The sequence below is a fragment of the Heliangelus exortis genome, unplaced genomic scaffold, assembly GCF_036169615.1.
Source record: "Heliangelus exortis unplaced genomic scaffold, bHelExo1.hap1 Scaffold_79, whole genome shotgun sequence".
Classification (NCBI taxonomy): domain Eukaryota; kingdom Metazoa; phylum Chordata; class Aves; order Apodiformes; family Trochilidae; genus Heliangelus; species Heliangelus exortis.
Genome location: NW_027285995.1, coordinates 1 through 27,327, shown reverse-complemented (window position 1 = coordinate 27,327; position 27,327 = coordinate 1). Strand labels below are relative to the sequence as shown.

Genomic DNA, 27,327 nt, shown 5'->3' with positions numbered 1-27,327 from the left:
CCAGTGGGACAGACAGACGGACGGCCACGGCCACGGCCACGGCCACGCAACCGGGGGCGACCGGAGCCCGCGGGATCCCCCGGGGGGGTCCGTGGGGAGGGGTGGGGGTGGGGGTGGCCGAGTCCGGGGGGGTTTCCGTGCGTGGAAGGGTGGGCAGAGCCCCCACGGGGTCCCCTCCGTAGCGGGACAAGTGGCAGCGGGAGCCCCACGGGGCCCGATCCTGCCTGGTGACAAATGACGCGGGGCAGCTCCGTCGCTGATTGGTGCTGCCGGTACCGCACGGCCCGGTAAGGGGGAGGAGGGGGGGGAGGTCCCGGACCCCCCCCCCCCCTCGGTGTCCCGGCACCTTTCCAGTTCCGAGCGGGAGAGGCCATGGAGCCCCGTGGAGTGCTCGGAGCTGCGGCCGTACTGGTGGCACTGGTGATACTGGGAGCGACCCCCGCCCCCGGCCAGGAGACCTCAAGTGAGCCCGGACCCCGGGGGAGGGACGGGGAGGGGGGGAACGGGGGGGTCCTTGGGGGGGTTGAGCCCCCCAGTAGCCCCGGAGGGTGCTGGGGGGTGGAGACTGGGCTGTACTGGTGGCACTGGTGGTACTGGGAGTGACCCCCACCCTTGGCCAGGAGACCTCAAGTGAGCCCAGAACCAGGGGGAGGGGGGGACGGGGGGGTCCTTGGGGGGCTGAGCCCCCCAGGAGCCCCGGAGGGTGCTGGGGGGTGGAGACTGGGCTGTACTGGTGGCACTGGTGATACTGGGAGCGACCCCTGCCCCTGGAAGGGAGACTTCAGGTGAGCCCGGACCCCGGGGGGGGGGGGGGGGGGGGGCGGGAAGGGGGGGAATGGGGGGGTCCTTGGGGGGGTTGAGCCTCCTGGGAGCCCTTGGAGGGTGCTGGGGGTGGAGACTGGGCTGTACTGGTGGTACTGGTGGTACTGGGAGAGAGCCCCGCCCCTGGAAGGGAGACTTCAGGTGAGCCCGGACCCCGGGGGGGGGCGGGGAGGTGGGGACAGGGGGGTTCTTGGGGGGTTGAGCTTCCCGGGAGCCCCAGAGGATGCTGGCGGTGGAGACTGGGCTGTACTGGTGGCACTGGTGGTGCTGGGAGAGAGCCCTGCGCCTCGTGAGGAGACCTCAGGTGGGGACAGGGAGGGGGACGGGGGGGTCCTTGGGGGGCTGAGCCCCCCGGGAGCCCTGGAGGGTGCTGGGGGTGGAGACTGGGCTGTACTGGTGGTACTGGTGGTACTGGTGGTACTGGGAGAGAGCCCCGCCCCTGGAAGGGAGACCTCAGGTGAGCCCGGACCCCGGGGGGGGGACGGGGAGGTGGGGGTGGGGGGGTCCTTGGGGGGCTGAGACCCCCAGGAGTCCCGGAGGGTGCTGGGGGTGGAGACCGGGCTGTACTGGTGGCACTGGTGGCACTGGGAGAGAACCCCGCCCCCGGCCAGGAGACCTCAGGTGGGGACGGGGAGGGGGACGGGGGGGTCCTTGGGGGGGCTGAGCCCCCCGGGAGCCCCAGAGGATGCTGGGGGGTGTCAATAGAGCCGAGAAACCCCCCCAGAGCCCCCCCAGGCCCCCTCCCCCTGCCCTGCGCAGCGGGCTCGGGGTCTGCACCGTGTCCCCCGACAATTTGGGGGAAATCCCCCCCCCCCCCCACGCCCCCCCCCCCCTCCCCAGAACCCCAGGAACAATCTTTCGGCCCAGTTCTGCCCCTCTCCCCCCTCTTCCCGTGGGCTCTGTCCCCTCGGGCTCTGCCGCGTCCCCAAGGGGGAGCCTCGGGGGGAGGTCGGGCGGGGATGGGAGGTGGGGAGGGGGGCTCCGGGCTGCCTCCCCCTCCTCCTCGCTGCCCGTCCAGCAAATGGGGAGGGGGTTCTGGCCAAGCTGAGCGCTCACTCTGCTCCAGCAGGGGTTTTCCAGGAGATGGGCAAGGCTGAGTGCCAGTACCAGAACGGTTCCGAGCGGGTGAGGTATTTGGAAAGGTACATCCACAACCGGCAGCAACGCGCACACTTCGACAGCGATTTGGGGCACTTCGTGGCTGACACCCTCCTGGGTGAGCCCAGTGCCGAGTACTGGAACAGCCAGGAGGACATCCTGGAGGACAGGAGAGCTGCGGTGGACAGGTTCTGCCGGCACAACTACGAGGGGGTGAACCCTTTCACGGTGCAGAGGAGAGGTGAGTGGGTGCCAGCCCCTGGGTGCCAAGCCCAGTCCCTTGGGCTGCCAGGAGGGGACCCTCGTCCCACAGCAGCCTCCTGGAAAAGCTGTGGGCCCAGGGATGAGGCGGGAAGAGGCTGGGTTAGGAACCGGGAGGAGAGCGGCGGTGAACGGGGCTGCGGCCACTTGGTGTCCCCCAAGGGTCAGGGTTGGGCCTGGTTCTTTGTGTAAAAATCTGTTTAGAGGTGGTTTAGGTGAGGGGCTGGAGTCCAGCAGAAGGAAATTGGAAGGTGAGAAAAAGATGGGGGGAGTTTGGATCAGGATGGGGGGGAGTTTGGATCAGCTGGAAGGCAGCAGGGACCTGTGGAGGGAGCTGGAGAGGTTGGGGGGTTGGGATGATCCCAACGGGATGAGGTTCAACGTTCATGAGGTTCAGGTTCAACAAGGGTTGGGTTTGATGAGCTGAGAGGTCCCTTCCAACCCAGAAAATTCTGTGATCCTATGATTCTCTGATTATCACTCTCTGTAAGTCCCTGAAAAGAGGTTGGAGCCAACAGGACGAGGTTCAACAAGGGTTGTTGAGCTCAGAGGTCCCTCCCAACCCAGAAAATTCTGTGATCCTATGATTCTCTGATTATCACTCTCTACAAGTCCCTGAAAAGAGGTTGGAGCCAACAGGACGAGGTTCAACAAGGGTTGGATTTGATGAGCTCAGAGGTCCCTTCCAACCCAAAAAATTCTGTGATCCTATGATTTTATGATCACTCTCTACAAGTTCCTGAAAAGAGGTTGGAGTCAACGGGATGAGGTTCAACAAGGGTTGGATTTGATGCGCTCAGAGGTCCCTTCCAACCCAAAAAATTCTGTGATTCTGTGATTTTATGATCACTCTCTACAAGTCCCTGAAAAGAGGTTGGAGCCAATGGGATGAGGCTCAACGTTCATGAGGTTCAACAAGGGTTGGGCTTGAGGATCCCAGAGGTCCCTTCCAACCCAGAAAATTCTGTGATTCTCTGATTTTATGATCACTCTCTACAACTCCCTGAAAAGAGGTTGGGAGGTTGGAGTCAATGGGATGAGCCTCAACATTCATGAGGTTCAACAAGAGTTGGACTTGAGGAGCTCAGAGGTCCCTTCCAACCCCAAAAATTCTGTGATTCTGTGATTTTATGATCACTCTCTACAAGTTCCTGAAAAGAGGTTGGAGCCAATGGGATGAGGCTCAACGTTCATGAGGTTCAACAAGGGTTGGACTTGAGGAGCTCAGAGGTCCCTTCCAACCCCAAAAATTCTGTGATTCTGTGATTTTATGATCACTCTCTACAAGTTCCTGAAAAGAGGTTGGAGCCAATGGGATGAGGCTCAACATTCATGAGGTTCAACAAGAGTTGGACTTGAGGATCCCAGAGGTCCCTCCCAACCCAAAAAATTCTGTGATTCTGTGATTTTATGATCACTCTCTACAAGTCCCTGAAAAGAGGTTGGAGTCAACGGGATGAGGTTCAACAAGGGTTGGACTTGAGGAGCTCAGAGGTCCCTCCCAACCCAAAAAATTCTGTGATTCTGTGATTTTATGATCACTCTCTACAAGTTCCTGAAAAGAGGTTGGAGCCAATGGGATGAGGCTCAACGTTCATGAGGTTCAACAAGGGTTGGGCTTGAGGATCCCAGAGGTCCCTCCCAACCCCAAAAATTCCGTGATTCTCTGATTTTATGATTATCACTCTACAGCTCCCTGAAAAGAAGTTGGAGCCAACCTCTTTGGTTGGATGAGGTTCAACATTCCAAGGGCCGGGTCCTGCACTTTGGCCACAACAACCCCACAGGGAGCTCCAGGCTGGGGACAGAGGGACCTGGGATTGCCAGGAAGGTGCCCAGGAGCCAGGAGTGTGTCCAGGTGGCCAAAAATCCCAATGGGAATCCTGGGCTGGTGGCCAAGAGGTCCAGGGTGGAGTCCCCAGCCCCACAGGGAGCTCCAGGTCGGGGGCACAGAGGGGCAGAAAGGGACCTGGAATTTTGGGTCAAGAATCTGAAGATGAGCCAGGAGTGTGCCCAGGTGGCCAAAAATCCCAAGGGCATCCTGGCCTGGATCAGGAACAGCATTTGTGGATCAGGAACAGCATTCCTGGATCAGGAACAAGTCCAGGGAAGGGATTTTTCCCCTGGGGAGGCCTCAGCTTGAGTCCCCAACCCCACAGGGAGTTCCAGGTTGGGGGCACGGAGGGGCAGAAAGGGACCTGGGATTGCCAGGAAGGTGACCAGGAGCCAGAAAAATCCCAAGGGCATCCTGGCCTGGATCAGGAACAGCATTTGTGGATCAGGAACAGGATTCCTGGATCAGGAACAGGTCCAGGGAAGGGATTTTTCCCCTGGGGAGGCCACAACTTGAGTCCCCAACCCCACGGGGAGCTCCAGGCTGGGCACGGAGGGGCAGAAAGGGACCTGGGATTTTGGGTCAAGAAGATGAAGATGAGCCAGGAGTGTGCCCAGGTGGCCAAAAATCCCAAGGGCATCCTGGCCTGGATCAGGAACAGGTCCAGGGAAGGGATTTTTCCCTTGGGGAGGCCACAGCTTGAGTCCCCAACCCCACGGGGAGCTCCAGGCTGGGCACAGAGGGGCAGAAAGGGACCTGGGATTTTGGGTCAAGAAGATGAAGATGAGCCAGGAGTGTGCCCAGGTGGCCAAAAATCCCAAGGGCATCCTGGCCTGGATCAGGAACAGCATTCCTGGATCAGGAACAAGTCCAGGGAAGGGATTTTTCCCCTGGGGAGGCCTCAGCTTGAGTCCCCAACCCCACGGGGAGCTCCAGGTTGGGGGCACAGAGGGGCAGAAAGGGACCTGGGGAGTCTTGGATCCCAAGCTCCCTCCCTCCCAACTTTTTTGTCCCTTCTCCCCAGTTCAACCCAAGGTGGAAATCTTCCCAACGGAGTCGGGTTCCCTTCCCCAGATCAACGGCTTGGTTTGTGCCGTGATGGATTTTTACCCGGCCGAGATGGAGGTGAAATGGTTCAAGGATGGGAAGGAGGAGGTGGATCACGTGGTGTCCACAGACGTCACCCAAAACGGGGACTGGACCTACCAGGTCCTGGTGATGCTGGAAACCACCCCGCAGCTCGGGGAATCCTACAGCTGCCAGGTGGAACACGTCAGCCTGCAGCATCCCATCACCCGGAGCTGGGGTAAGGCCAGAGGAGCCCTTGGGATGGGTGAGGAGGGGGGATTTGGGACCCCCCCCCTCCCCTAAATCCTCCCCTCCATCTCCCCCCCCCCTTCATCCCCACAGAGCTGCATCCCGATGGTTCCAGGAGCAAGATGCTGACTGGGGTGGGGGGTTTCGTGCTGGGATTCATCTTCCTGGCACTGGGGCTCTTCCTCTACCTGCGTAAGAAGGTGAGGAGGGGGGGGTGAAATGGGGGGGGGGGGGTGTCCTTGGGTTTTGGGGTGTCCCCCCCTCTGAGCCTGCCTCTCTTTTTCAGGGTGCCCCCTTCCCCAGGCTGCAGGTAACACCCCTCTCCCCCCCCTCCCTTGCTCCCTGGGGGGTTGGACCCCCCCCTACTTCTCCCCGGGGGGTTGGACCCCCCCCTACTTCTCCCCGGGGGGTTGGACCCCCCCCCCTACTTCTCCCCGGGGGGTGTCTGGGTGACAGCAGAGCCTTGGGGACCCCCTGGTCACCCCTCTTTTCTCTCCCCACAGGGCTCCTGAGCCACCTCCTGGCCTCGCTGAGCTCCTCGGACCCCCCCGATGCTGCCCCCGGCCCCCCCACCCCCTCCCTGCTCCCCCCTCTCTGAGCTCTGCCAAATAAAACCTTCCAGAATCTTCCAGGCCTTGTTGTTTGGGGACTGTTGTGTGGTTTTTTGGGGGTTTTTTGGGGTTTTTTTTGGGGTGTCTCTGCACCTCTGGCAGCTCCAGGGTCTCCCCATTGCTGCTTCCTCTTCTCTCTCTTTTTTTCCTTCCCTTCCCTTCCCTTCCCTTCCCTTCCCTTCCCTTCCCTTCCCTTCCCTTCCCTTCCCTTCCCTTCCCTTCCCTTCCCTTCCCTTCCCTTCCCTTCCCTTCCCTTCCCTTCCCTTCCCTTCCCTTCCCTTCCCTTCCCTTCCCTTCCCTTCCCTTCCCTTCCCTTCCCTTCCCTTCCCTTCCCTTCCCTTCCCTTCCCTTCCCTTCCCTTCCCTTCCCTTCCCTTCCCCTTCCCCTTCCCCTTCCCCTTCCCCTTCCCCTTCCCCTTCCCCTTGCCCTTGCCCTTCCCCTTCCCCTTCCCCTTCCCCTTCCCCTTCCCCTTCCCCTTCCCCTTCCCCTTCCCCTTCCCCTTCCCCTTCCCTTTCTTTCCCATTCCCTCCCTTCCCTTTCCTTTCCTTTTCCTTTTCCTTGGAAAAGGGAATATTGGGATGGGACCTGAAGGGAGAAGGGATTCCAAATGGAAAAGGGAACACTGGGATGGGTTTCCAACTGGAAAATCACATTTTTAGCTCTTTTTTTATTATTATTATTTTTTTATTCCAACCATCTGGAAAGGATTCCAACCACATGGAAAAGTTGAGGAGCATCGAGGAAGGATTCCAACCATCTGGAAAGGTTGAGGAGCATCAGGGAAAGATTCCAGCCACATGGAAGTGTTGAGGAGCTTCAAGGAAGGATTCCAACCATCTGGAAAGGTTGAGGAGCATCAAGGAAAGATTCCAACCATCTGGAGGAGTTGAGGAGCATCTGGAAGAGTTGAGGAGCATCAGGGAAGAGTTGAGGAGCATCAGGGAAGGATTCCAACCACATGGAAAAGTTGATGAGCATCAGGGAAAGATTCCAACAATCTGGAAGAGTTGAGGAGCATCTGGAAGGGTTGAAGAGCATCAGGGAAAGATTCCAACCAAATGGAAGAGTTCCAACCATCTGGAAAGGTTGAGGAGCATCAAGGAAGGTCTCCAAAAATCTGGAAGAGTTGAGGAGCATCAGGGAAGGATTCCAACCACATGGAAGGGTTGAGGAGAACCAAGGAAGGATTCCAACCACATGGAAAGGCTGATGAGCATCAGGGAAAGATTCCAACAATCTGGAAGAGTTGAGGAGCATCTGGAAGGGTTGAAGAGCATCAAGGAAGGATTCCAACCATCTGGAAGAGTTGAGGAGCATCAGGGAAGAATTCCAACCACATGGAAGAGTTGAAGAGCATCACAGAAGGGTTGAGGAGCATCAGGGAAGGATTCCAAGGGTTCCAACCATCAGGAAGAGTTGAGGAACATCAAGGAAGGATCCCACCCAACTTCAGGGTGACCCCACAGCTCGCCTCAACCCTTGGGCCCCACTTTGATGCTGGAGAGGAGGACGCAGAAGTAGGGGAAGACTTTTTCCCCCCCGAAGGAGGCCCCGGGGAAGGTGAAGACGCAGCGGCGGCTGCCGACGGCGTAGAAGGAGATTTGTCCCACCTCGTAGTCCAGGTAGACCCCGATGTCCCCACCCAGGAGGGGCACAGAGGTGTTGGAAGGAGCCGTGAGGGCCACGCAGATCCCCTCATACTTCTGCAGACCCCAAATTCGGGCGTTGGGCTTGAAAAGGACCCGACCTTTCCTCTGCACCGACTCCGGGGCCACCCCCACGGCCCAGAACCTCCCGGTGGCCTCCACCTCCCAGTAGTGACGCCCCGAGGTGAAGCCTTCCTTGGCCAACATGCAGGGGTCTGTGTCGAAGCGACCTGGGTTTTGGGACCATCCCTGGACGGGTCGACCCCAGGTGGCTTCTTTGAGGTCCTCGGAGAGGACGACTTCGGGTCCCGCGGTGTTGGGGTCCAGGGTGACGTCGACTGGGAGGGGGGAAAGGAGGGAGAAGAAGGGAAACGTCAGAGGAGGAGGTGGGGAGGTTCTTGAGGGTGTCTTGAGGGGGCACCCCCTGAGGAGGGAGGAGATGGAGGTTGGGTGTGGGAGAGCTCAGGAGATGGAGGATGGAGCTCCAGGTCTGGTTGGACATGGAGGTGGAAGAGGATGGAGAAGGATTCCCAGGTCTGGTTGGACATGGACCAGGAAGGAGATGGGAATTAGAGATGGAAAAGGATCTCCAGGTCTGGTTGGTGATGCAGGGTGAAGGTAATTCCAGGCCAGGTTGGTCTCCTGGTGATTCCAGGAGCTGGAGGTTGGAGCTGGAGGAGCTCCAGGTCTGGTTGGACATGGAGGGTGGAGATGGAGAAGGATGGAGAAGGATTTCCAGGACATGGAAGAGGAAGAAGATGGGAATTAGAGATGGAAAAGGATTTCCAGGTCTGGTTGGACATGGAAGAGGAAGAAGATGGGAATTAGAGATGGAAAAGGATTTCCAGGTCTGGTTGGACATGGAAGAGGAAGGAGATGGAGGAGGGGAGATGGAAAAGGATCTCCAGGTTTGGTTGGACACGGAGAAGGAAGGAGATGGAGATGGAAGAGGAGCTCCAGGTCTGGTTGGACATGGAGGAGGATGGAGCATGAAGGTAATTCCAGGCCAGGTTGGACATGGAAGAGCTCAGGAGATGGAGAATGGAGCTGGAGGAGCTCCAGGTCTGGTTGGACATGGAGGGTGGAGATGGAGAAGGGTAGAAGAGGATCTCCAGGTTTGGTTGGACATGGAGGAGGAAGGAGACGGAAGAGGATGGAGAAGGATCCCAAGGTTTGGTTGGAAATGGAAGAGGAAGGAGATGGAGGAGGGGAAATGGAAAAAGATCTCCAGGTTTGGTTGGACACGGAGAAGGAAGGAGATAGAGATGGAAGAGGAGCTCCAGGTCTGGTTGGACATGGAGGGGGGAGATGGAAGAGGATGGAGAAAGATTTCCAGGACATGGAAGAGGAAGAAGATGGGAATTAGAGATGGAAAAGGATCTCAAGGTCTGGTTGGTGATGCAGGGTGAAGGTAATTCCAGGCCAGGTTGGTCTCCTGGTGATTCCAGGAGCTGGAGCTTGGAGCTGGAGGAGCTCCAGGTCTGGTTGGACATGGAGGGTGGAGATGGAGAAGGATGGAAGAGGATCTCCAGGTTTGGTTGGACATGGAGGGGGGAGATGGAGAAGGATCCCAAGGTTTGGTTGGAAATGGAGGAGCAAGAAGATGGAGGAGGGGAGATGGAAAAAGATCTCCAGGAGATGAAGGACATGGAAGAGGAAGGAGATGGAGGTTGGAACTGGAGGAGCTCCAGGTCTGGTTGGACATGGGGGGTGGAGATGAAAGAGGATGGAGAAGGATTTCCAGGTCTGGTTGGACATGGAAGAGGAAGAAGCTGGGAATTAGAGATGGAAAAGGACTTCCAGGAGGTGAAGGACATGGAAGAGCCAGGAGCTGGAGGTTGGAACTGGAGGAGCTCCAGGTCTGGTTGGACATGGAGCAGGAAGGAGATGGGAATTAGAGATGGAAAAAGATTTCCAGGTCTGGTTGGACATGGAGGGTGGAGATGGAGAAGGTTGGAGAAGGATTCCAAGGTTTGGTTGGAAATGGAAGAGGAAGAAGATGGAGGAGGGGAGATGGAAAAGGATCTCCAGGTTTGGTTGGACATGGAGGGTGGAGACGGAGAAGGATGGAGAAGGATCCCCTGGTTTGGTTGGACATGGAGGGGGAAGGAGATGGAGCATGAAGGTAATTCCAGGCCAGGTTGGACATGGAAGAGCTCAGGAGCCGGAATATGGAGCTGGAGGAGCTCCAGGTCTGGTTGGACATGGGGGGTGGAGATGGAGAAGGATGGGGAAGAATTTCCAGGACACGGAAGAGGAAGAAGATGGGAATTAGAGATGGAAAAGGATCTCAAGGTCTGGTTGGTGATGCAGGGTGAAGGTAATTCCAGGCCAGGTTGGTCTCCTGGTGATTCCAGGAGCTGGAGGTTGGAGCTGGAGGAGCTCCAGGTCTGGTTGGACATGGAGGGGGAAGGAGATGGAGAAGGAGATGGAGAAGGATCCCAAGGTTTGGTTGGACATGGAAGAGCTCAGAAGATGGAGGAGGGGAGATGGAAAAAGATCTCCAGGAGATGAAGGACGTGGAAGAGGAAGGAGCTGGAGGTTGGAACTGGAGGAGCTCCAGGTCTGGTTGGACATGGAGGGTGGAGATGGAGAAGGATGGAGAAGGATCCCCTGGTTTGGTTGGACATGGAGGGGGAAGGAGATGGAGCATGAAGGTAATTCCAGGCCAGGTTGGACATGGAAGAGCTCAGGAGATGGAGGATGGAGCTGGAGGAGCTCCAGGTCTGGTTGGACATGGAGGGTGGAGATGGAAGAGGATGGAGAAGGATCCCAAGGTTTGGTTGGAAATGGAAGAGGAAGGAGATGGAGGAGGGGAAATGGAAAAAGATCTCCAGGTTTGGTTGGACACGGAGAAGGAAGGAGATAGAGATGGAAGAGGAGCTCCAGGTCTGGTTGGACATGGAGGGGGGAGATGGAAGAGGATGGAGAAAGATTTCCAGGACATGGAAGAGGAAGAAGATGGGAATTAGAGATGGAAAAGGAGCTCCAGGTCTGGTTGGTGATGCAGGGTGAAGGTAATTCCAGGCCAGGTTGGTCTCCTGGTGATTCCAGGAGCTGGAGCTTGGAGCTGGAGGAGCTCCAGGTCTGGTTGGACATGGAGGGTGGAGATGGAGAAGGATGGAGAAGGATTTCCAGGACATGGAAGAGGAAGAAGATGGGAATTAGAGATGGAAAAGGATTTCCAGGTCTGGTTGGACATGGAGAAGAGAGGAGCTGGGAATTAGAGATGGAAGAGGAGCTCCAGGTCTGGTTGGACATGGAAGAGGAAGGAGATGGAGGAGGGGAGATGGAAAAGGATCTCCAGGTTTGGTTGGACACGGAGAAGGAAGGAGATGGAGATGGAAGAGGAGCTCCAGGTCTGGTTGGACATGGAGGAGGATGGAGCATGAAGGTAATTCCAGGCCAGGTTGGACATGGAAGAGCTCAGGAGATGGAGAATGGAGCTGGAGGAGCTCCAGGTCTGGTTGGACACGGAGGAGGAAGGAGATGGAGGAGGGGAAATGGAAAAGGATCTCCAGGTTTGGTTGGACATGGAGGAGGAAGGAGACGGAAGAGGATGGAGAAGGATCCCAAGGTTTGGTTGGAAATGGAAGAGGAAGGAGATGGAGGAGGGGAAATGGAAAAAGATCTCCAGGAGATGAAGGACGTGGAAGAGGAAGGAGCTGGAGGTTGGAGCTGGAGGAGCTCCAGGTCTGGTTGGACATGGGGGGTGGAGATGGAGAAGGAGATGGAGAAGGATTTCCAGGTCTGGTTGGACATGGAAGAGGAAGAAGCTGGGAATTAGAGATGGAAAAGGACTTCCAGGATATGACGGACATGGAAGAGCCAGGAGCTGGAGGTTGGAACTGGAGGAGCTCCAGGTCTGGTTGGACATGGAGGAGGAAGAAGATGGAGGAGGGGAGATGGAAAAAGATCTCCGGGAGATGAAGGACATGGAAGAGGAAGGAGATGGGAATTAGAGCTGGAAAAGGATCTCCAGGTCTGGTTGGACATGGAGGGTGAAGGTAATTCCAGGCCAGGTTGGTCTCCTGGTGATTCCAGGAGCTGGAGGTTGGAGCTGGAGGAGCTCCAGGTCTGGTTGGACATGGAGGGGGGAGATGGAGAAGGATCCCAAGGTTTGGTTGGACATGGAAGACCTCAGAAGATGGAGGAGGGGAGATGGAAAAAGATCTCCAGGAGATGAAGGACGTGGAAGAGGAAGGAGCTGGAGGTTGGAACTGGAGGAGCTCCAGGTTTGGTTGGACATGGAGGGGGAAGGAGATGGAGCATGAAGGTAATTCCAGGCCAGGATGGACATGGAAGAGCTCAGGAGATGGAGGATGGAGCTGGAGGAGCTCCAGGTCTGGTTGGACATGGAGAAGAGAGGAGCTGGGAATTAGAGATGGAGGAGGAGCTCCAGGTCTGGTTGGACCTGGAGATGGAGTTGGGGGAGAAGGAAAAGGATCTCAAGGTCTGGTTGGTGATGCAGGGTGAAGGTAATTCCAGGCCAGGTTGGTCTCCTGGTGATTCCAGGAGCTGGAGATTGGAGCTGGAGGAGCTCCAGGTCTGGTTGGACATGGAGGGGGGAGATGGAAGAGGATGGAGAAGGATCCCAAGGTTTGGTTGGACATGGAAGAGGAAGAAGATGGAGGAGGGGAGATGGAAAAGGATCTCCAGGAGATGAAGGACGTGGAAGAGGAAGGAGATGGAGGTTGGAACTGGAGGAGCTCCAGGTCTGGTTGGACATGGAGGGGGGAGATGGAAGAGGATGGAGAAGGATTCCAAGGTTTGGTTGGAAATGGAGGAGGATGGAGCATGAAGGTAATTCCAGGCCAGGTTGGACATGGAAGAGCTCAGGAGCTGGAGGATGGAGCTGGAGGAGCTCCAGGTCTGGTTGGACATGAGGGGTGGAGATGGAGAAGGAGATGGAGAAGGATCCCCGGGACATGGAAGAGGAAGAAGATGGGAATTAGAGATGGAAAAGGAGCTCCAGGAGATGACGGACATGGAAGAGCCAGGAGCTGGAGGTTGGAACTGGAGGATCTCCAGGTCTGGTTGGACACGGAGGGTGGAGATGGAAGAGGATGGAGAAGGATCCCAAGGTTTGGTTGGAAATGGAAGAGGAAGGAGATGGAGGAGGGGAGATGGAAAAGGATCTCCAGGAGATGAAGGACGTGGAAGAGGAAGGAGCTGGAGGTTGGAGCTGGAGGAGCTCCAGGTCTGGTTGGACATGGAGGAGGAAGAAGATGGGAATTAGAGATGGAAAAGGATCTCCAGGTCTGGTTGGACATGGGGGGTGGAGATGGAAGAGGATGGAGAAGGATCCCAAGGTTTGGTTGGAAATGGAAGAGGAAGGAGATGGAGGAGGGGAGATGGAAAAAGATCTCCAGGAGATGAAGGACGTGGAAGAGGAAGGAGCTGGAGGAGCTCCAGGTCTGGTTGGACATGGAGGGGGGAGATGGAGAAGGATGGAGAAGGATCCCAAGGTTTGGTTGGAAAAGGAAGAGGAAAAAGATGGAGCTGGGGGAATGGAAAAGGATCTCCAGGTCTGGAGGAGGCAGGAGGTGGGAATTAGGGATGGAAAAGGCTCCTCCAATCCCTCAGGATTTGGCTTTTTCCTTTTTTCCCCCATTTTGTCACCTTCAAACTCTTTGGCTTCCCGATACTCCAGGGCGAGGTCCCAGGTGCACGGCCGCGGCTTGAGGAGAAAATCCATCCCGGGGCTCCCCCCTGAGGGGAAAACACAAAATTCCAAGGATTTTCCTAAAAATCGCAGCTCCGATTCAACGGGTTCAACCCCCCCTGCATGGAAAATGTGTTTGAAGGGAGAAAACCTTTTTTTTTTTCATTCCAGTGGTCGGAACGGGATAAATCTGAGAATTCCTCAGGGGGAAAGCGAGGAGAAGGTTGGGTGGATTCTTTTTAAGTGGATTTTTTTTTAGATTTTTTTTTTAAATTGATTTTTTTTTAGATTTTTTTTTTAAGTGGATTTTTTTGAAGTGGATTTTTTTTAGATTTTTTTTAAAGTGGATTTTTTTTTAAAGTGGATTTTTTTTTAAAGTGGATTTTTTTTAAATTTTTTTTAAAGCTGATTTTTTTAAATTGATTTTTTTTTTAGATTTTTTTTTTAAGTGGATTTTTTTAAAGTGGATTTTTTTTTAAAGTGGATTTTTTAAAGATTCTTTTTAAAGTTGATTTTTTTAATTGATTTTTTTTTTAGATTTTTTTTTAAGTGGATTTTTTTTAAGTGGATTTTTTTTAAGTGGATTTTTTTTAGATTTTTTTTGAAGTGGATTTTTTTAAAGTGGATTTCTTTTTAAAGTGGATTTTTTAAAGATTTTTTTTTAAAGTTGATTTTTTTAAATTGATTTTTTTTTAGATTTTTTTTTAAGTGGATTTTTTTTAAGTGGATTTTTTTTAAAGTGGATTTTTTTAGATTTTTTTTAAGTGGATTTTTTTAAATTGATTTTTTTTTAGATTTTTTTTTTAAGTGGATTTTTTTAAATTGATTTTTTTTTAGATTTTTTTTTAAAGTGGATTTTTTTAAGTGGATTTTTTTTAGATTTTTTTTAAGTGGATTTTTTTAAAGTGGATTTTTTTTAGATTCTTTTTAAAGTTGATTTTTTTAAATTGATTTTTTTTTAGATTTTTTTTTAAGTGGATTTTTTTTAAGTGGATTTCTTTAAAGTGGATTTTTTTTTTAAGTGGATTTTTTTTAGATTCTTTTTAAAGTTGATTTTTTTAAATTGATTTTTTTGAGATTTTTTTTAAGTGGATTTTTTTTAAGTGGATTTTTTTTAGGCTTTTTTTAAAGTGGATTTTTTTCAAAGTGGGGTTTTATTCAGAGTGGATTTTTTTTAAAGTCGATTTTTTTTTTAAAGTGGGTTTTTTTAAAGTAGATTTTTTAAAGTGGACTTTAAGTGGATTTTTTTTTAGATGTTTTTAAACTGGATTTTTTTCTTAAAGTGGATCTATTTTAAAGTGGATTTTTTTTTAAGTGGATTTTTTTTAGATTTTTTTTAAAGTGGATCTTTTTCAAACGGGTTTTTTCAGAGTGGATTTTTTTTTAAAGTCGATTTTTTTTAAAGTGGACTTTAAGTGGGTTTTTTCTTTAGATTTTTTTAAAGTGGATTTATTTTAAAGTGGATTTATTTTAAAATTTATTTTTTTTAAAGTGGATTTTTTTTTAAGTGGATTTTTAAAAAATGGATTTATTTTTAAGTGGATTTTTTTTAAAGTGGATTTTTTTTAAGTGGATTTTTTTTAGATTTTTTTAGTGGATTTTTTTTAAACTGGATATTTTTTAAGTGGATTTTTTTTTAGATTTTTTTAAAGTGAATTTTTTTAAAATGGATTTTTTTTAAAGTGGATTTTTTTTTAAGTGGATTTTTTAAGTGGATTTTTTTAAAGTAGATTTTTTAAAGTGTTTTTTTTTAAGTGGATTTTTTTTTAGATTTTTTTTAAAGTGGATTTTTTTAAGTGGATTTTTTTTTAAGTGGGTTTTTTTTTAAAAAGTGGATTTAAGTGTTTTTTTTTAAGTGGATTTTTTAATCCCTTTTTTTTTTTTTTTTTTTTTTTTGCACTGGATAAATTAATCTCTGCCTCCTCCACCCCCCCCCCCTTTTTTTTTTTTTTTTTTTTTTTTTTTTTTGGTGGGATTTTGAAGCCAAAAAAAGACTTTCCTGTTAAAATGCAGATAAAACCTTAAAACTCAGATAAATTGAGCCCAGAGAGAAAAATCCCAGGAAAAATTCACCTCTGGCTCTTGGGGGAAAAAAATGTGTTCTGGGGAGATAAGGGGAAGGGCCTGGAATCCTCCCTTGGGAAAAAAATGGGGGAAAAAGGACTGGAAATGGGTAAAAAAGCCCCAAAATTTGGGCCCAAACCTTGGTCGCTGTTTTTTTTTTGGCAAAATTACGGAGAGGGAAGGAAAGGGGGAGGGGGGGGGGGAGAAATTGGTGTTAAATGAAGGCAAAAGCTGCAGGTGCTGGGGGAAAAAAATGGGGAAAAAAGTGGAAAAATCAGCAATAAACCCAGAGAGAAGCTCAAATCAAATTTTCCTCGCCCAAATTTCCTTGTGGATCCAAAAAGGCCCAAAAGAACCCCCCGTGACCAAGCCCAAAAACCCCAAAAAGAGGGGGAATCCGGGATAAATCCACTTCCCAGCCCAAAAATCCCTTTTTTTCCCCCAAAAACCCCACTGCGGGGCAGGACCCCACCCCGAACCCTGGGATTTTCCCCTTTTTTCCAACCTTTCGGGGTTCTCCTCGGTGGCACCGATTCCTCAGGTTGATTTTTCCTCCTCCACTTCTTTTTTTTTTCCCTTTTTTTGGGGTTTTTTTCCCACTTTTCTCTGGCAGGGGCTCGGCCTCTTCCAGTTTTTTATCAGATAAGGAGGGAGCAGGAGCCCAATCTCCCCCCTCCAGATGGGGCCGCGCCCTCCTCCAGGGGAAAAAAAAAAAATTGGGGGCCAGGGGAGGGAAAAAAATGGTGTAAAAAATGTCCATTTTTGCTCCAAACCACGAGAAATTGGTTAAAATTTCAACCCCTGGACGGAGCTGAGGAAATCGAGGGTGGGATGAGAGAAAATTGGGATTAAAAGGGATCCGTGGGCGAGGAAATTTGCTTTTCCCAACCCAGAAAGGTGCTGGGAGGTGGGGAGAGGAGCACCCAGGGGTGGTTTTGGGGAAAAATGTTGATTTTTTTTCTCATTCTGAGCTCGGCCACGCTGTCCCCAACATCAAAAAAGGGCAAAAAAAAGGGGGGGAAAAAAAATCTTTGGGGCTGAGGGGTGATGGGTGAGGAGGCCACGAAGCTTCCAGCCAGGGGAGGAAAAAAAATGGTGTAAAAAATGCCCATTTTTGCTCCAAACCACCAGGAATTGGTTAAAATTTCAACCCCTGGATGGAGCTGAGGAGATCGAGGGTGGGATGAGAGAAAATTGGGATTAAAAGCGATCCGTGGGCGAGGAAATTTGCTTTTCCCAACCCAGAAAGGTGCTGGGAGGTGGGGAGAGGAGCACCCAGGGGTGGTTTTGGGGGAAAAATGTTGATTTTTTGCTCATTCTGAGCTCGGCCACGCTGTCCCCAATGTCAAAAATGGGGAAAAAAAAGGGGGAAAAAAAAAAAAAAGGGGAAAAAAAAAAAATCTTTGGGGCTGAGGGGTGATGGGTGAGGAGGCCACGAAGCTTCCAGCCAGGGGAGGGAAAAAAATGGTGTAAAAAATGTCCATTTTTGCACCAAACCACGAGAAATTGGTTAAAATTTCAACCCCTGGACGGAGCTGAGGAAATCGAGGGTGGGATGAGAGAAAATTGGGATTAAAAGGGATCCGTGGGCGAGGAAATTTGCTTTTCCCAACCCAGAAAGGGGCTGGGAGGTGGGGAGAGGAGCACCCAGGGGTGGTTTTGGGGGAAAAAGTTGATTTTTTGCTCATTCTGAGCTGAGTGGTGATGGGTGAGGAGGCCACGAAGGTTTCGGGGGGACCCGCTGAGAGCTGCGAGGTGAGATCAGCTTCCTCCCCCCCCAAAAAAACGGGGGGAAGGGGAAAATCTTTGGAATTTTTGAAAGCTGGGAAGGGAAGCGATTCCTCCTGGCAAGGGAAGGCCTCGAGGTGGCTTGGGGGGGGGAGATTTTTTTTGTTTTATCCCCTAAATAATGTAAGGTTTTAAAGGCAGGATTATAAAGGCCGATTTTATATTCTTTGGGGTTGGGTTTTGGGGGTTTCTTGGTTGGTTTGGGTTTTTTTTTTTTCCAGGAAAAAATCCAGGCTCACCTGTGCTCCCTACGGAAGGTGTTGGCAGAGTTTCTGGAGTGGAAAACAAGCGAGGAAAAGCGACGTCTCGATTACCTGGTAGGATCCCTTGGGTTTTTCCAGCATTCCAAGAGTTTCCTTGGGTGTTTTTTGTTGTTTTTATCCCCTCCTCATCCCTCTGGAATCGTCTCCACGTCGCATCAAACCTGTTCGGAGCCGCCGCTGCCGATCCCGGGCAGGTTTGGCGAGTCCCAAACTGGAACCACTCGCTGCGAGGTTGGATAATGTGGAATTTAAACCCCCCCTTGCTGCTCCCCGGGGCCTTTTGGGAGGGTTTGGGAATGGGCATGGAAGGGAAAATATTGGGTGAGCTGTTTAATTAATTTCCAGGCTTAATTAACCGCATCTCCCGGAGGTCCCGCTGGCTCCAGACGAAGCGTTGGGGGTTTTAGGGGGAATAATTCAGGGCTGGGGGTGGTGAGGGGTGGATTTTTTTTTTTTCCAGGAGATGAGCGAAGCCGAGAGGCGCCGGATCGGGGCCGAGTTCGAGCGGCTGCGGCGGTTCCTGGAGGAGAAGGAGCGGGAGGTGCTGGGGAAGCTCCGGGATTTGGACGCTGCTTTCGAGGCCGCCCAAGAGGAAAAATCTTGGAGGGTGGCTGAGGGGATCAGGAGGCTCCAGGGCCTGATCCGGCAGCTGGAGGCCAAGGTGAAAGCAAACCCCTTGTGCCTCTCCCAAAGCGCTGCCTGTGGGGTCCTGAGTTTTGGTTTTTTTTTTTTGTTTTTTCTCCTTTTTTAGGATACCGGGAGCATCCTGAGCAGGTAGGTGGGGGCTGGTGGCTTGTCCCTGGCTAAGGGGAGCGGCTCTGCTGGGTCAAACATCCCCCACGTTGGTCGTTTCCCTTCCCAGCTGGAGCGAAATGAGGCTTCCCCTTCCCTGCGGGCTCCCCGATCAGCTGGAGAAAAGCCTGAGCTCCTGTCGCCTCCAGCGGGCTGCGCTCCAAGAGGCTCTGAGGGGATTCACAGGTATTTGAGGAATAATCAAGTGGGTTGGGACAACTCGGAGGTGTTTGGGGAGGAAAAAGAGGTCTCGGAAGGGATGGAGGCAGCAGGCGCGGCCACGCTCACCTCCACGCCTCCTTCCAGACACGGGCAGAGAAAAAGCGGAGCCCGGAGCGGGGGATTCCCCGCTCACGGAGGAAAAGGGTGAGGTGGTTTTTTTGTGTCCCTTTTTTCATGCCTCCCGCTCCCGGCCTCTCCCCGCTGACCCCTCGGGGTTTCCCCACAGCGAAGGTGACCCCAGAGCCCAGCGCGGCTCCTCTCCCGCAGCCCGTGGCGGACAGAAAAAGCGTGAGGTGGGATGAGGAGGGGGAGGAGGCCGGGAGGGGATCACCCCGGGGAGGCGTCGGACGCGGATGCGATAACCGCGATCTCCTGCCCGCTGTCCGGAGGGACTCAGCTCCGGAGACACAAATCTACGGCCGAGCGTCTCCCGCACATCATCCCACAAAAGCTCACACTCTGCCCTAAATTTCCCTCCGCCAGTTGCAGGGCCTTGAATTTCAGCTTTGTGGTGCTGCAGTGTTTGATGCTCACCACCAAATCCGTAATCGGTTTAGTAAAGATTTTTTTTCAACGCATACATTTCGAAGTGTTTATTACTTGGCCGGAGCTTGGAAGTGGCGAGGGTCAAATAGAGGGACAAGCGGCGCGCAGGCCGCTGTCTACGGGCTGTAGGGGGCGTGAGGAAGGGGCGGACCTGGTTGAAAACTGCACCGCCGGCTCTTAGCGCTGCCGGCGGGCAGGAGCGGACCTGATTGAGAACACCAGCCCCGGCTGATCCTTTATCCCCGTACACACGGACACCAACAATGCGCGCCGCAGCAATTTAACCGTCGCCTCGACTCCCCTCGCTGCAGCCCCGCCTTATGGCTCCTCCGCCTTATGGCTCAGCTTTTGCCGCCGCTGCCGCATCCGTCCCCCGGTGCAGCTCTTTCAGCGACGGGCAAGAGGCGCAGCTTCGACAACCTCGCCTCGCCCGCCCCTCAGCGGACCCGGCGGCCGTCCCTTGGTGCAGCTCTTTTAGCGCCGCCTCTTCCCTCCGTCCGCCCCGGTGCAGCTCCTTAAACCCCAGGTGAACAGCGGCCGTCCCTCGGTGCAGCTCTTTTAGCGCCGCTTCCCCCCTTCCCGCCCCCGGTGCAGCCCTTTAAACCCCGGGTGAACAGCGGCCGTCCCTCGGTGCAGCTCTTTTAGCGCCGCTTCCCTCCTTCTTAGCCTCCGGTGCAGCTCTTTTAGCCCCAGGTGAACAGCGGCCGTCCCTCGATGCAGCTCTTTTAGCGCCGCTTCCCTCCTTCCCAGCCTCCGGTTCAGCTCTTTTAGCCCCAGGTGAACAGCGGCCGTCCCTCGGTGCAGCTCTTTTAGCGCCGCTTCCCTCGTTCCCAGCCTCCGGTGCAGCTCTTTTAGCCCCAGGTGAACAGCGGCCGTCCCTCGGTGCAGCTCTTTTAGCGCCGCTTCCCTCGTTCCCAGCCTCCGGTGCAGCTCCTTAAGCCCCCGGTGAACAGCGGCCGTCCCTCGGTGCAGCTCTTTTAGCGCCGCTTCACCTTTCCCCTCCCTCCCGTCCCGGCTGCAGCTCCCAGCCAGGGTTCATCGGCTGCCGTCTCTTGGCGCAGCTTTTAGTACCGCCCCTCATCGGATCCGCTTCGCCGCGCCTCGCCAGTCCCTCGGAGCAGCTCTTTTAGGAACGCGAGGGCAGCGCCCACCCCCCGCACCGACTCCGCTCACCGCCTCCCTCCCCGCACAGCTTCGACCGGAGCAACTCTAGACCCTCCGGCCCCGCCACCGCCTTCCCGAGACCAACTGCTCCCCTAAATCCCCTCCGAGAGCCTTCCAGTTCAACCTTTATTTAACCGCAATCCCAGAAGCGGCTGATAACCGCTGGCTTTCTGTCTTCCTCCACCTTCTCCGCTACCGCCGTCGCTTTTCTCCGCCTTTTTCTCGGCTTCAGGCGCACCGTCGTGGCTTTAAAACGCCGCTCGGAGCCCTTCGTCTCTTTGAAGCCGCTCTGACGGACCCCACCGGTTGCCACCTCCTGCTGCTGCTGCTGCTGCCTCCCGGTTCCCTCCAGTCGCTTCTTACCGCCGCCAGCGAGGCGAAACGACCCAGCGACACCACTGCCCGTCACACGCTTCAAGAGCCCTCTCCTGAGCAGACCACGGACCGCCCCTTTCACTCGACTCCTGTTCCGCGACACGTCGTAGCCCTCAGCGGCCAACACCTTCTTAATGAAAATAAACGAAGCGCCCTTAGGAGCCATCGAAAAACTCACAGCGCTGAGGATGCGATCCGTCAGGGATGAGCGGTCCAGCTTCTTCAGCAAGGCCTGCGACGGTTTCCTCAGCGACGGCATCGCGACAGCGAGCGCCAACCAGCGGCTTTGATTGAGTTCTTTGTCGCGATATCGGCGGGGGAGGGAGTGGGCTTCTAAACGGCCGAAATTCCCCCTCCAGGCCGCGGACTTCGAGGCACCGGCTCAGCAGCTTCTCAGCAGCTTCTCGCCAGCCCGCGCTGCGCAGCTCCTCCTCTCTCGGCTGCCAGCGCCCGACTGCGGGAGAGCGCCACCTGCCGGCCCTTTATATAGCCCAGGTGCGGACGTGACAGAGCCCCCCGGCTCTCGCGCTCATCCCCCTCGTCGCCCTCAAGCTCCGCGCGCCTCTCCCCCCTCACCTTCCCGCCAAAGCCGAAATCGCCTTTTCCACCCCCAAAATCACGCCCTGCTCTCCTAAGGGAAGCGCCGGAGCTGTGCTCACCCACCCCCTCCAACACAGCCCTTAAGAAAAACCGTTTTTAAAAAGCCCCCCAAAAGTTCTAAGGGTGTGAAGTGCTCACACCGCTCTGAAACCCCTCCAGGCACCACCAGGAAGTACCTGAAATAACTAAAAATTACGTGTAAACTTTATTTCTTACTCATTAAAACCCCATTAAGGGTTTTGTTTGTTTGTTTTCTGCCTGGAAACACCTCCAAAATTAAAACCTGCGGGTTTCTTTTAGTTTGATTTGGTTTCGTTCGCTTCCTTCCCTCTTTGCTCCGTCGCCGCCCACGATCCCCCCACGCGGCTGTGAACAGCGGGCAAGGGGATCACAACCGCCTCCTCCTATTGGCCGCCGGGTGCTCCGAGGCTTCCTATTGGCTGCGAGGCTTCAGCCAATCAGAACAGAGCTTTTCGATCCGCTCTCCTCGGCCAAAGTCGGCACCGCCCTTCCCCGCGTCGGGGAAATCCGAGCCCATCCCCCCTCGTTTTGTTGTGGGTTTGGGGTTTTTTTCCACACTTTTTACAAGTTTTTACCCTGTTTGCCAATGGAAACGAGACCAGAAAACCAGGGAGAACCCTCCCTAAAAATAAAAAGCTCGATTAAAGGGAAAAAAAAATAAATTTGCTGCTGGTGCAGCACAAGGCTCATCCCAAACTCCCTTCCCAAAGCAAAGCCCACCCTGCAGGCACATTTCTCACCTATTTATTATTTTTCCAAGAAAATGGAGAAAAAAAAAGAGGAAATCACGCAGGGCCCTGGGGTGAGGAGCCACGCTCTTGTAAGAATGTTTTTTTTTTTTTAAATCCATTTAATGTATTTTGGGTGTTTTCTCCCCATCACAAGAAAATAACCTCAAGAGGAGAGCAGAGAAATTGTGTTCAGAGCTGGAAACAAGACCAGAAAACCAGGGAGAACCCTCCCTAAAAATAAAAAAACTCGATAAAGGAAAAAAAAAAAATATTTTTGCTGCTGGTGGTGGAAACCTCGTGGGAAAGTTGTGTCTGGGGAGATGTTTCTTGATGGAGATTGGCAGAGAAATGGGATAAAACCGTTCCTTGTTCCTCCAGGGATCGCTCAGTCCAGGATTTCGCAATCGCTGCCAGGATGTCAGCAGCGAGAGGCCCCGCAGGGGAGTTTTGTTCCTCCTACGGGTGGCAAAGGAAAAAAAAAACAACAAACCAACACCTTAAGAGCGGCCACTCCCCCTCCAGTGCCTGATTTGCCTCCTCCTCCGGGATTCCTGACTTCAGGAGGAAGAGGAGAAACCACCGGGGACTCCGAGGCCTCAACCAGGCAGCAGCGACTTTGAAGAGGCCCCTGAGAAACCCACAGCTCGCTGCTCAGCCCTAATTACAGCCCAGCTTGTAATTAGTCATTTCCCTGCTCAGTTCACGGGGAGGTTAAGTCACAAGAGCTCGGTGGAGCCCAGGCTTCTTCGTGGTTTAAGTCGATTTTTCCTTGCAGCACACTGGTCCAGAAAGCTTCCGAGGCAGTTTTTCTGCTTTTCACTGGAAAAACTTTTTAAAAAGTCCGCACAGAAATAAAACCGAGACTAAACTACAAAAAAAACAACCCCACGCCTTTCTTTGTGGCTCCGCAAGAGGCCGGGAGCTGTTTCTCCAGCGCCGGGGAGGAGAAAATCAGCCTCTTTTCATCCGAATACACCTCACCAGGCTCACATCGGCAGTCTGGACTGCAGCTCGCCCGGCGTGGAGGGCACAGAGCCCCCACTCCTCCAGCAGATCCACCAGATGGGCCTCGCAGCCCTCCCGCAGCGCTGCAACCGCAGCCCCCTGCACCCCAAAACCCACCCGGGGGACAGAGAAACGCTTCAACAGCTCACGGATTGAGGTAGCGGGAAGGAGATTTGAGGCTTTTTTTCGCCGGAGACGGAGCTTCTTCCACAGCGCCGGAGACTCGGAAGGCGGCGGGCGCGATTTGGGAGAATTTCCGGGAGGCTTTTGAGCCGCTGGAGGCTTCGCTTGCTTCGCCCGCACCATCGCCGCTGTTCTCCCGCCAACTGCGGCGCTCCGCCTTTTATAAACGCCCGGCGCGCTCTGATTGGCTGCTGGCCCTCTACAGGCGGCTTCTCATTGGCTGCGCTTTCCCCGTGCATGGGGTGCGGACCGGAGTGGGAACTGCGCGCCGGGCTGAGCTGAGAGCGGACGGGGCGGAGCGGACCTGAGTGAGGACTGCGGGTGCCTCAAGCAGCCGCCGGCTCCGTATTAAGCGGAAAAAAAGGGGATCGAGGAGGTGGCGATTTCCAACTTTTCGGGTAAAGAATCGATGGAAAATCGTACAAACGGGGCTCAAAAAAGCGCTTTTTAAAAATCACCCCCTCGCTACACCCAAAAGACACCGATTTGGGTGCTTTTTGCCCCAAACCAGAGCGCTGGTGTGTCGGTGCTTTGCTTTGAGGGAGGTTTGCCCCATTTGGGGCGTTTTCCCCGAGGGCTCAACCAAATGAGGATTTTCCCCCTTAAACCAGAGAATTAAGCCCCAAAGCGGTGAGAAATTGGTTAATAAAGGGGAGGCAAAAGTGCTGAAAACCCCCAAGACTCCATTTTTGGGGGAGGGAAGGCAACTGCCCCCCTTTAAGTGAAAATCAATGTATTTTCAGAGGACACGGGGGAGAAAGCTCCAAAAATCTCCCTATAGCCACCCAGATTTACCCCGAATCCTGCTTGAGGAAAGGGACAGAAACCCTTCCCAGTGTCCCCAGTCTGCCCAGTTCCTGATCCAGATCCACAGAGATCCCCTTCCCAGTTCAGTTCTGGGTCTGCAGCAGAAGCACCAGCAAAAAAAAAAAAAAAAAAAATGCAGGGGGGGCTTTCCAGCTGTGTGTTCGTTACTTTTTTTTCCACATTTATTCCAGAAAATCCCTCTTGGAGAGCCACTTTGAGCTCCCTCCCACATTTATTCCAGAAAATCCCTCTCAGGGAGCCACTTTGAGCTCCTTTCCCCGTTACCGGCCGCGCCGGCGCCAACACCCGCCGAAGGAAAACGCCAAGAAAAACCAACCCAAACCAAACCCAAAGCAGAAAAAAGAAGGAAAAAAGGAAGAAAAGCAACAACCCGAGGGGGGGAGGTTAACTCCAGGTGGGATCGTAGCCCCTCCAGTCCTCAGGGGGGGCCAAGTAGACCCGGCGGCCTCGGTAGACGAAGCTGACGATGCCGCGGTAGCCGGCGCGGGGGACGCCGGATTTGAGGTCGTCCATGAGCCCCAAGGCTTTGGCAAAAGCTTTGAAGGATTCTTTTCCACTGTACTGGAGCCTGACGGTTCCCAGTTCCCGGCGTCGGTTTCCTTGGAGTTCTTCCACCCTGATTTCCGGGGCGGAATAAACTTTGGAGAGGAAAGAACGTTCGTATTGGTCTTTTTTGAGGTAAGAAAGGTCGAGTTGGGTAAAAGGCACGAAACGGTCGTTGAGTTTGATGAATTTTAAATACTGGTCGAAAAACTGCCCGTGGCTCACGCCTTTCCTCCCGAAAGTCATCGTCCTGGAGACCTCGGGCCGGACGCAGGAACGACCCCTCCTTTGCTCGGGTTGCCTCATCCAATCGTCCCAAAAAGCTTTGGGCCACTTGGGTTCCAACTCATCCCAAAGCTCCGCCAGGAGCAACCACCCCAAACCCGGGAAAAAATCCGTCCTGTAGAGCAGCTCCGCTTGCCCGGCGTCCACCATCTGCTCCTTCCCGTTGTCGTTCCAGGCCGAGACGCACCAGAGGCTGGGATCGTCGAGGAGGAGGGGGAAAGCAGCTTGGAAATACTCAAAAAAATCCGGGGCCACTTCCAAGTCGTCTTCCACCACGATGACGGCGCGGTGGCGGAAAACCCGGAAGATCTGGCTGAGGGCCCAGCGGTAGTGACGGGCGATTTTGTAATAACCTTGGAATTTCCGGTGCTCCGGAGGCACCGGGATCTCGCTGAGGTCGGGGTGTTGGAGGTGGGAAACCAGGGGGCCGTAGGAGGAGATGACCCCGGCGGTCTCGGCGTGGCCACAGTCTTGGCTGACGATGAGGGGGAAGCGTTGGGGGAAGGGCGGTAGAGGAGGAGTTTGTCCAAACAGCGCCGGACGGTGCTGCGGTCGCAAGCGAGGACGAGGACGGGGAGAGACGAGGGGGGAGGGTGGGTGAGGTTGTGGGGAAGGGGGGTGGGGTCCCTGGGAGGGGTTTTGGGGGGGTGGAGGAGGCGGTTGTAGCGTTGGAGTTGGTGGAGGAGGGAGCGTTGCTTCTCCAGCTCGGCTTCGGCTTCTTGCGCCAAGCGGAGGAGGGCGGAGGGTAAAGAGGAGGAGGAGGAGGAGGAGGAAGGGGAGGAAGAGAAAGGGGGGTGGGTCCAGAGGAAGAGGAGGAGGAGGCCGTGCCAGGCCAGGAAGAGAGCTGCCCCCCAAAAAACCCAGGTGCGCTTCTTCGGCATTGTCTGGGGGTCAGATGAGCTCCATGGGACTGGGGGAGAGGGGGAAAAACAGGAAAAAAGAGAGGGAAAAAAAAAGAGAGGGGAAAAAAAAAGAGAGGGGAAAAAAAAAAGAGAGGGGAAAAAAAAGGGAAAAAAAAGAGAGGGAAAAAAAAAGAGAGGGAAAAAAAAAGAGAGGGGAAAAAAAAGAGAGGGAAAAAAAGAGAGGGAAAAAAAGAGAGGGAAAAAAAAAGAGAGGGAAAAAAAAAGAGAGGGAAAAAAAGAGAGGGAAAAAAAAGAGAGGGGAAAAAAAGAGAGGGAAAAAAAAGAGAGGGAAAAAAAAAGAGAGGGAAAAAAAAAGAGAGGGGAAAAAAAAAGAGAGGGGAAAAAGAGAGGGAAAAAAGAGAGGGAAAAGGGAGGGGAAAGGGAGGGGAAAGGGAGGGGAAAGGGAGGAAAAAAAAGGAAGAGGGGGAGGAGGAAGAGGGGGAAAAGGAGGAGGAAAAGGAAGAAGGGAAAGAAGAAGAAAGGGAAAGAAAAAGGGAAAGAAGAAGAAAGGGAAAGAAAAAGGGAAAGAAGAAGAAAGGGAAAGAAAAAGGGAAAGAAGAAGAAAGGGAAAGAAAAAGGGAAAGAAGAAGGGAAAGAAGAAGGGAAAGAAGAAGGGAAAGAAGAAGGGAAAGAAGAAGGGAAAGAAGAAGGGAAAGAAGAAGGGAAAGAAGAAGGGAAAGAAGAAGGGAAAGAAGAAGGGAAAGAAGAAGGGAAAGAAGAAGGGAAAGAAGAAGGGAAAGAAGAAGGGAAAGAAGAAGGGAAAGAAGAAGGGAAAGAAGAAGGGAAAGAAGAAGGGAAAGAAGAAGGGAAAGAAAAAGGGAAAGAAAAAGGGAAAGAAAAAGGGAAAGAAAAAGGGAAAGAAAAAGGGAAAGAAAAAGGGAAAGAAAAAGGGAAAGAAAAAGGGAAAGAAAAAGGGAAAGAAAAAGGGAAAGAAAAAGGGAAAGAAAAAGGGAAAGAAAAAGGGAAAGAAAAAGGGAAAGAAAAAGGGAAAGAAAAAGGGAAAGAAAAAGGGAAAGAAAAAGGGAAAGAAAAAGGGAAAGAAAAAGGGAAAGAAAAAGGGAAGAAAAAGGGAAAGAAAAAGGGAAAGAAAAAGGGAAAGAAAAAGGGAAAGAAAAAAGGGAAAGAAAAAGGGAAAGAAAAAGGGAAAGAAAAAGGGAAAGAAAAAGGGAAAGAAAAAGGGAAAGAAAAAGGGAAAGAAAAAGGGAAAGAAAAAGGGAAAGAAAAAGGGAAAGAAAAGGGAAAGAAAAAGGGAAAGAAAAAGGGAAAGAAAAAGGGAAAGAAAAAGGGAAGAAAAAGGGAAAGAAAAAGGGAAAGAAAAAGGGAAAGAAAAAGGGAAAGAAAAAGGGAAAGAAAAAGGGAAAGAAAAAGGGAAAGAAAAAGGGAAAGAAAAAGGGAAAGAAAAAGGGAAAGAAAAAGGGAAAGAAAAAGGGAAAGAAAAAGGGAAAGAAAAAGGGAAGAAAAGGAAAGAAAAGGAAAAAAAAGGAAAAAAAAGGAAGGGAAAAAAGCAAAAGAAAGCAAAAGAAGGGAGAAAAAGAAGGGAGAAAAAAGAAGGGAGAAAAAAGAAGGGAGAAAAAAGAAGGGAGAAAAAAGAAGGGAGAAAAAAGAAGGGAGAAAAAAGAAGGGAGAAAAAGAAGGGAGAAAAAAGAAGGAGAAAAAAGAAGGGAGAAAAAAGAAGGAGAAAAAAGAAGGGAGAAAAAAGAAGGGAGAAAAAAGAAGGGAGAAAAAAGAAGGGAGAAAAAAGAAGGGAGGAAAAAGAAGGGA

General features: G+C 52.7%; 6 protein-coding genes across 12 annotated transcripts; 2 read left to right on the top strand and 4 right to left on the bottom strand.

The window, feature by feature from the left end:
• Positions 1–303: 303 nt before the first annotated feature.
• Positions 304–5,961, top strand: LOC139791000 (class II histocompatibility antigen, B-L beta chain-like). 2 transcript variants are annotated; one of them, XM_071732787.1, is made up of 6 exons: positions 304–463; positions 1,892–2,161; positions 5,040–5,321; positions 5,426–5,532; positions 5,619–5,642; positions 5,836–5,961. In XM_071732787.1, exons 1-6 carry the CDS (start codon positions 373–375, stop codon positions 5,842–5,844), a joined length of 783 nt encoding a protein of 260 aa, XP_071588888.1. In that variant the 5' UTR covers positions 304–372; the 3' UTR covers positions 5,845–5,961. The 2 variants fall into 2 exon arrangements, with proteins under 2 accessions (XP_071588888.1, XP_071588889.1); XM_071732788.1 differs by lacking the exon at positions 5,619–5,642.
• A 1,128-nt stretch (positions 5,962–7,089) lies between these two features.
• On the bottom strand, positions 7,090–15,914 carry LOC139790997 (butyrophilin subfamily 1 member A1-like). The gene is made up of 3 exons (XM_071732783.1): positions 15,824–15,914; positions 13,212–13,301; positions 7,090–7,927 (listed from the first exon to the last, which is right to left on the bottom strand). The coding sequence occupies exons 2-3, from the start codon at positions 13,285–13,287 to the stop codon at positions 7,416–7,418; spliced, it is 588 nt and encodes a 195-aa protein (XP_071588884.1). The 5' UTR covers positions 13,288–13,301; positions 15,824–15,914; the 3' UTR covers positions 7,090–7,415.
• A 200-nt stretch (positions 15,915–16,114) lies between these two features.
• On the top strand, positions 16,115–22,086 carry LOC139790995 (E3 ubiquitin-protein ligase TRIM7-like). Of its 6 annotated transcripts, none has more exons than XM_071732781.1 (7): positions 16,115–16,567; positions 17,364–17,423; positions 17,830–18,030; positions 18,121–18,143; positions 18,232–18,347; positions 18,468–18,527; positions 18,610–22,086. In XM_071732781.1, the coding sequence occupies exons 3-7, from the start codon at positions 17,833–17,835 to the stop codon at positions 18,849–18,851; spliced, it is 639 nt and encodes a 212-aa protein (XP_071588882.1). In that variant the 5' UTR covers positions 16,115–16,567; positions 17,364–17,423; positions 17,830–17,832; the 3' UTR covers positions 18,852–22,086. The 6 variants fall into 6 exon arrangements, with proteins under 6 accessions (XP_071588882.1, XP_071588880.1, XP_071588881.1 ...); XM_071732779.1 differs by having other exon boundaries at positions 17,328–17,423; XM_071732780.1 differs by having other exon boundaries at positions 16,115–16,868.
• On the bottom strand, positions 20,206–25,583 carry MGAT1 (alpha-1,3-mannosyl-glycoprotein 2-beta-N-acetylglucosaminyltransferase). The gene is given in 2 exon segments (XM_071732776.1): positions 20,206–25,164; positions 25,167–25,583. Coding segments are annotated over 2 exon segments (1,323 nt in total). The 5' UTR covers positions 25,546–25,583; the 3' UTR covers positions 20,206–24,220.
• Positions 20,224–20,727, bottom strand: LOC139791001 (histone H1.11R-like). Its single transcript, XM_071732789.1, has one exon. The coding sequence runs from the start codon at positions 20,725–20,727 to the stop codon at positions 20,224–20,226; it is 504 nt and encodes a 167-aa protein (XP_071588890.1).
• Positions 22,772–23,131, bottom strand: LOC139791002 (histone H3-like). The gene has a single exon (XM_071732790.1). The coding sequence runs from the start codon at positions 23,129–23,131 to the stop codon at positions 22,772–22,774; it is 360 nt and encodes a 119-aa protein (XP_071588891.1).
• Positions 25,584–27,327: the final 1,744 nt, after the last annotated feature.

What these genes read in the sequence shown, in the direction of transcription:
- LOC139791000 (XM_071732787.1), top strand. Translation starts at nt 373, where the DNA reads ATGGAGCCCCGTGGAGTGCTCGGAGCTGCGGCCGTACTGGTGGCACTG. An exon ending in TTTCACGGTGCAGAGGAGAG is followed by an intron (nt 2,162 to 5,039) that starts GTGAGTGGGTGC and finishes CCTTCTCCCCAG; the next exon opens with TTCAACCCAAGGTGGAAATC. An exon ending in TCCTCTACCTGCGTAAGAAG is followed by an intron (nt 5,533 to 5,618) that starts GTGAGGAGGGGG and finishes TCTCTTTTTCAG; the next exon opens with GGTGCCCCCTTCCCCAGGCT.
- LOC139790997 (XM_071732783.1), bottom strand. Translation starts at nt 13,287, where the DNA reads ATGGATTTTCTCCTCAAGCCGCGGCCGTGCACCTGGGACCTCGCCCTG. An exon ending in GGAAGCCAAAGAGTTTGAAG is followed by an intron (nt 7,928 to 13,211) that starts GTGACAAAATGG and finishes CCCCCCTCCCAG; the next exon opens with TCGACGTCACCCTGGACCCC.
- LOC139790995 (XM_071732777.1), top strand. Translation starts at nt 17,023, where the DNA reads ATGGGTGAGGAGGCCACGAAGGTTTCGGGGGGACCCGCTGAGAGCTGC. An exon ending in ACCGGGAGCATCCTGAGCAG is followed by an intron (nt 18,144 to 18,231) that starts GTAGGTGGGGGC and finishes TTCCCTTCCCAG; the next exon opens with CTGGAGCGAAATGAGGCTTC. An exon ending in GGCTCTGAGGGGATTCACAG is followed by an intron (nt 18,348 to 18,467) that starts GTATTTGAGGAA and finishes GCCTCCTTCCAG; the next exon opens with ACACGGGCAGAGAAAAAGCG.
- LOC139791001 (XM_071732789.1), bottom strand. Translation starts at nt 20,727, where the DNA reads ATGCCGTCGCTGAGGAAACCGTCGCAGGCCTTGCTGAAGAAGCTGGAC.
- LOC139791002 (XM_071732790.1), bottom strand. Translation starts at nt 23,131, where the DNA reads ATGGTGCGGGCGAAGCAAGCGAAGCCTCCAGCGGCTCAAAAGCCTCCC.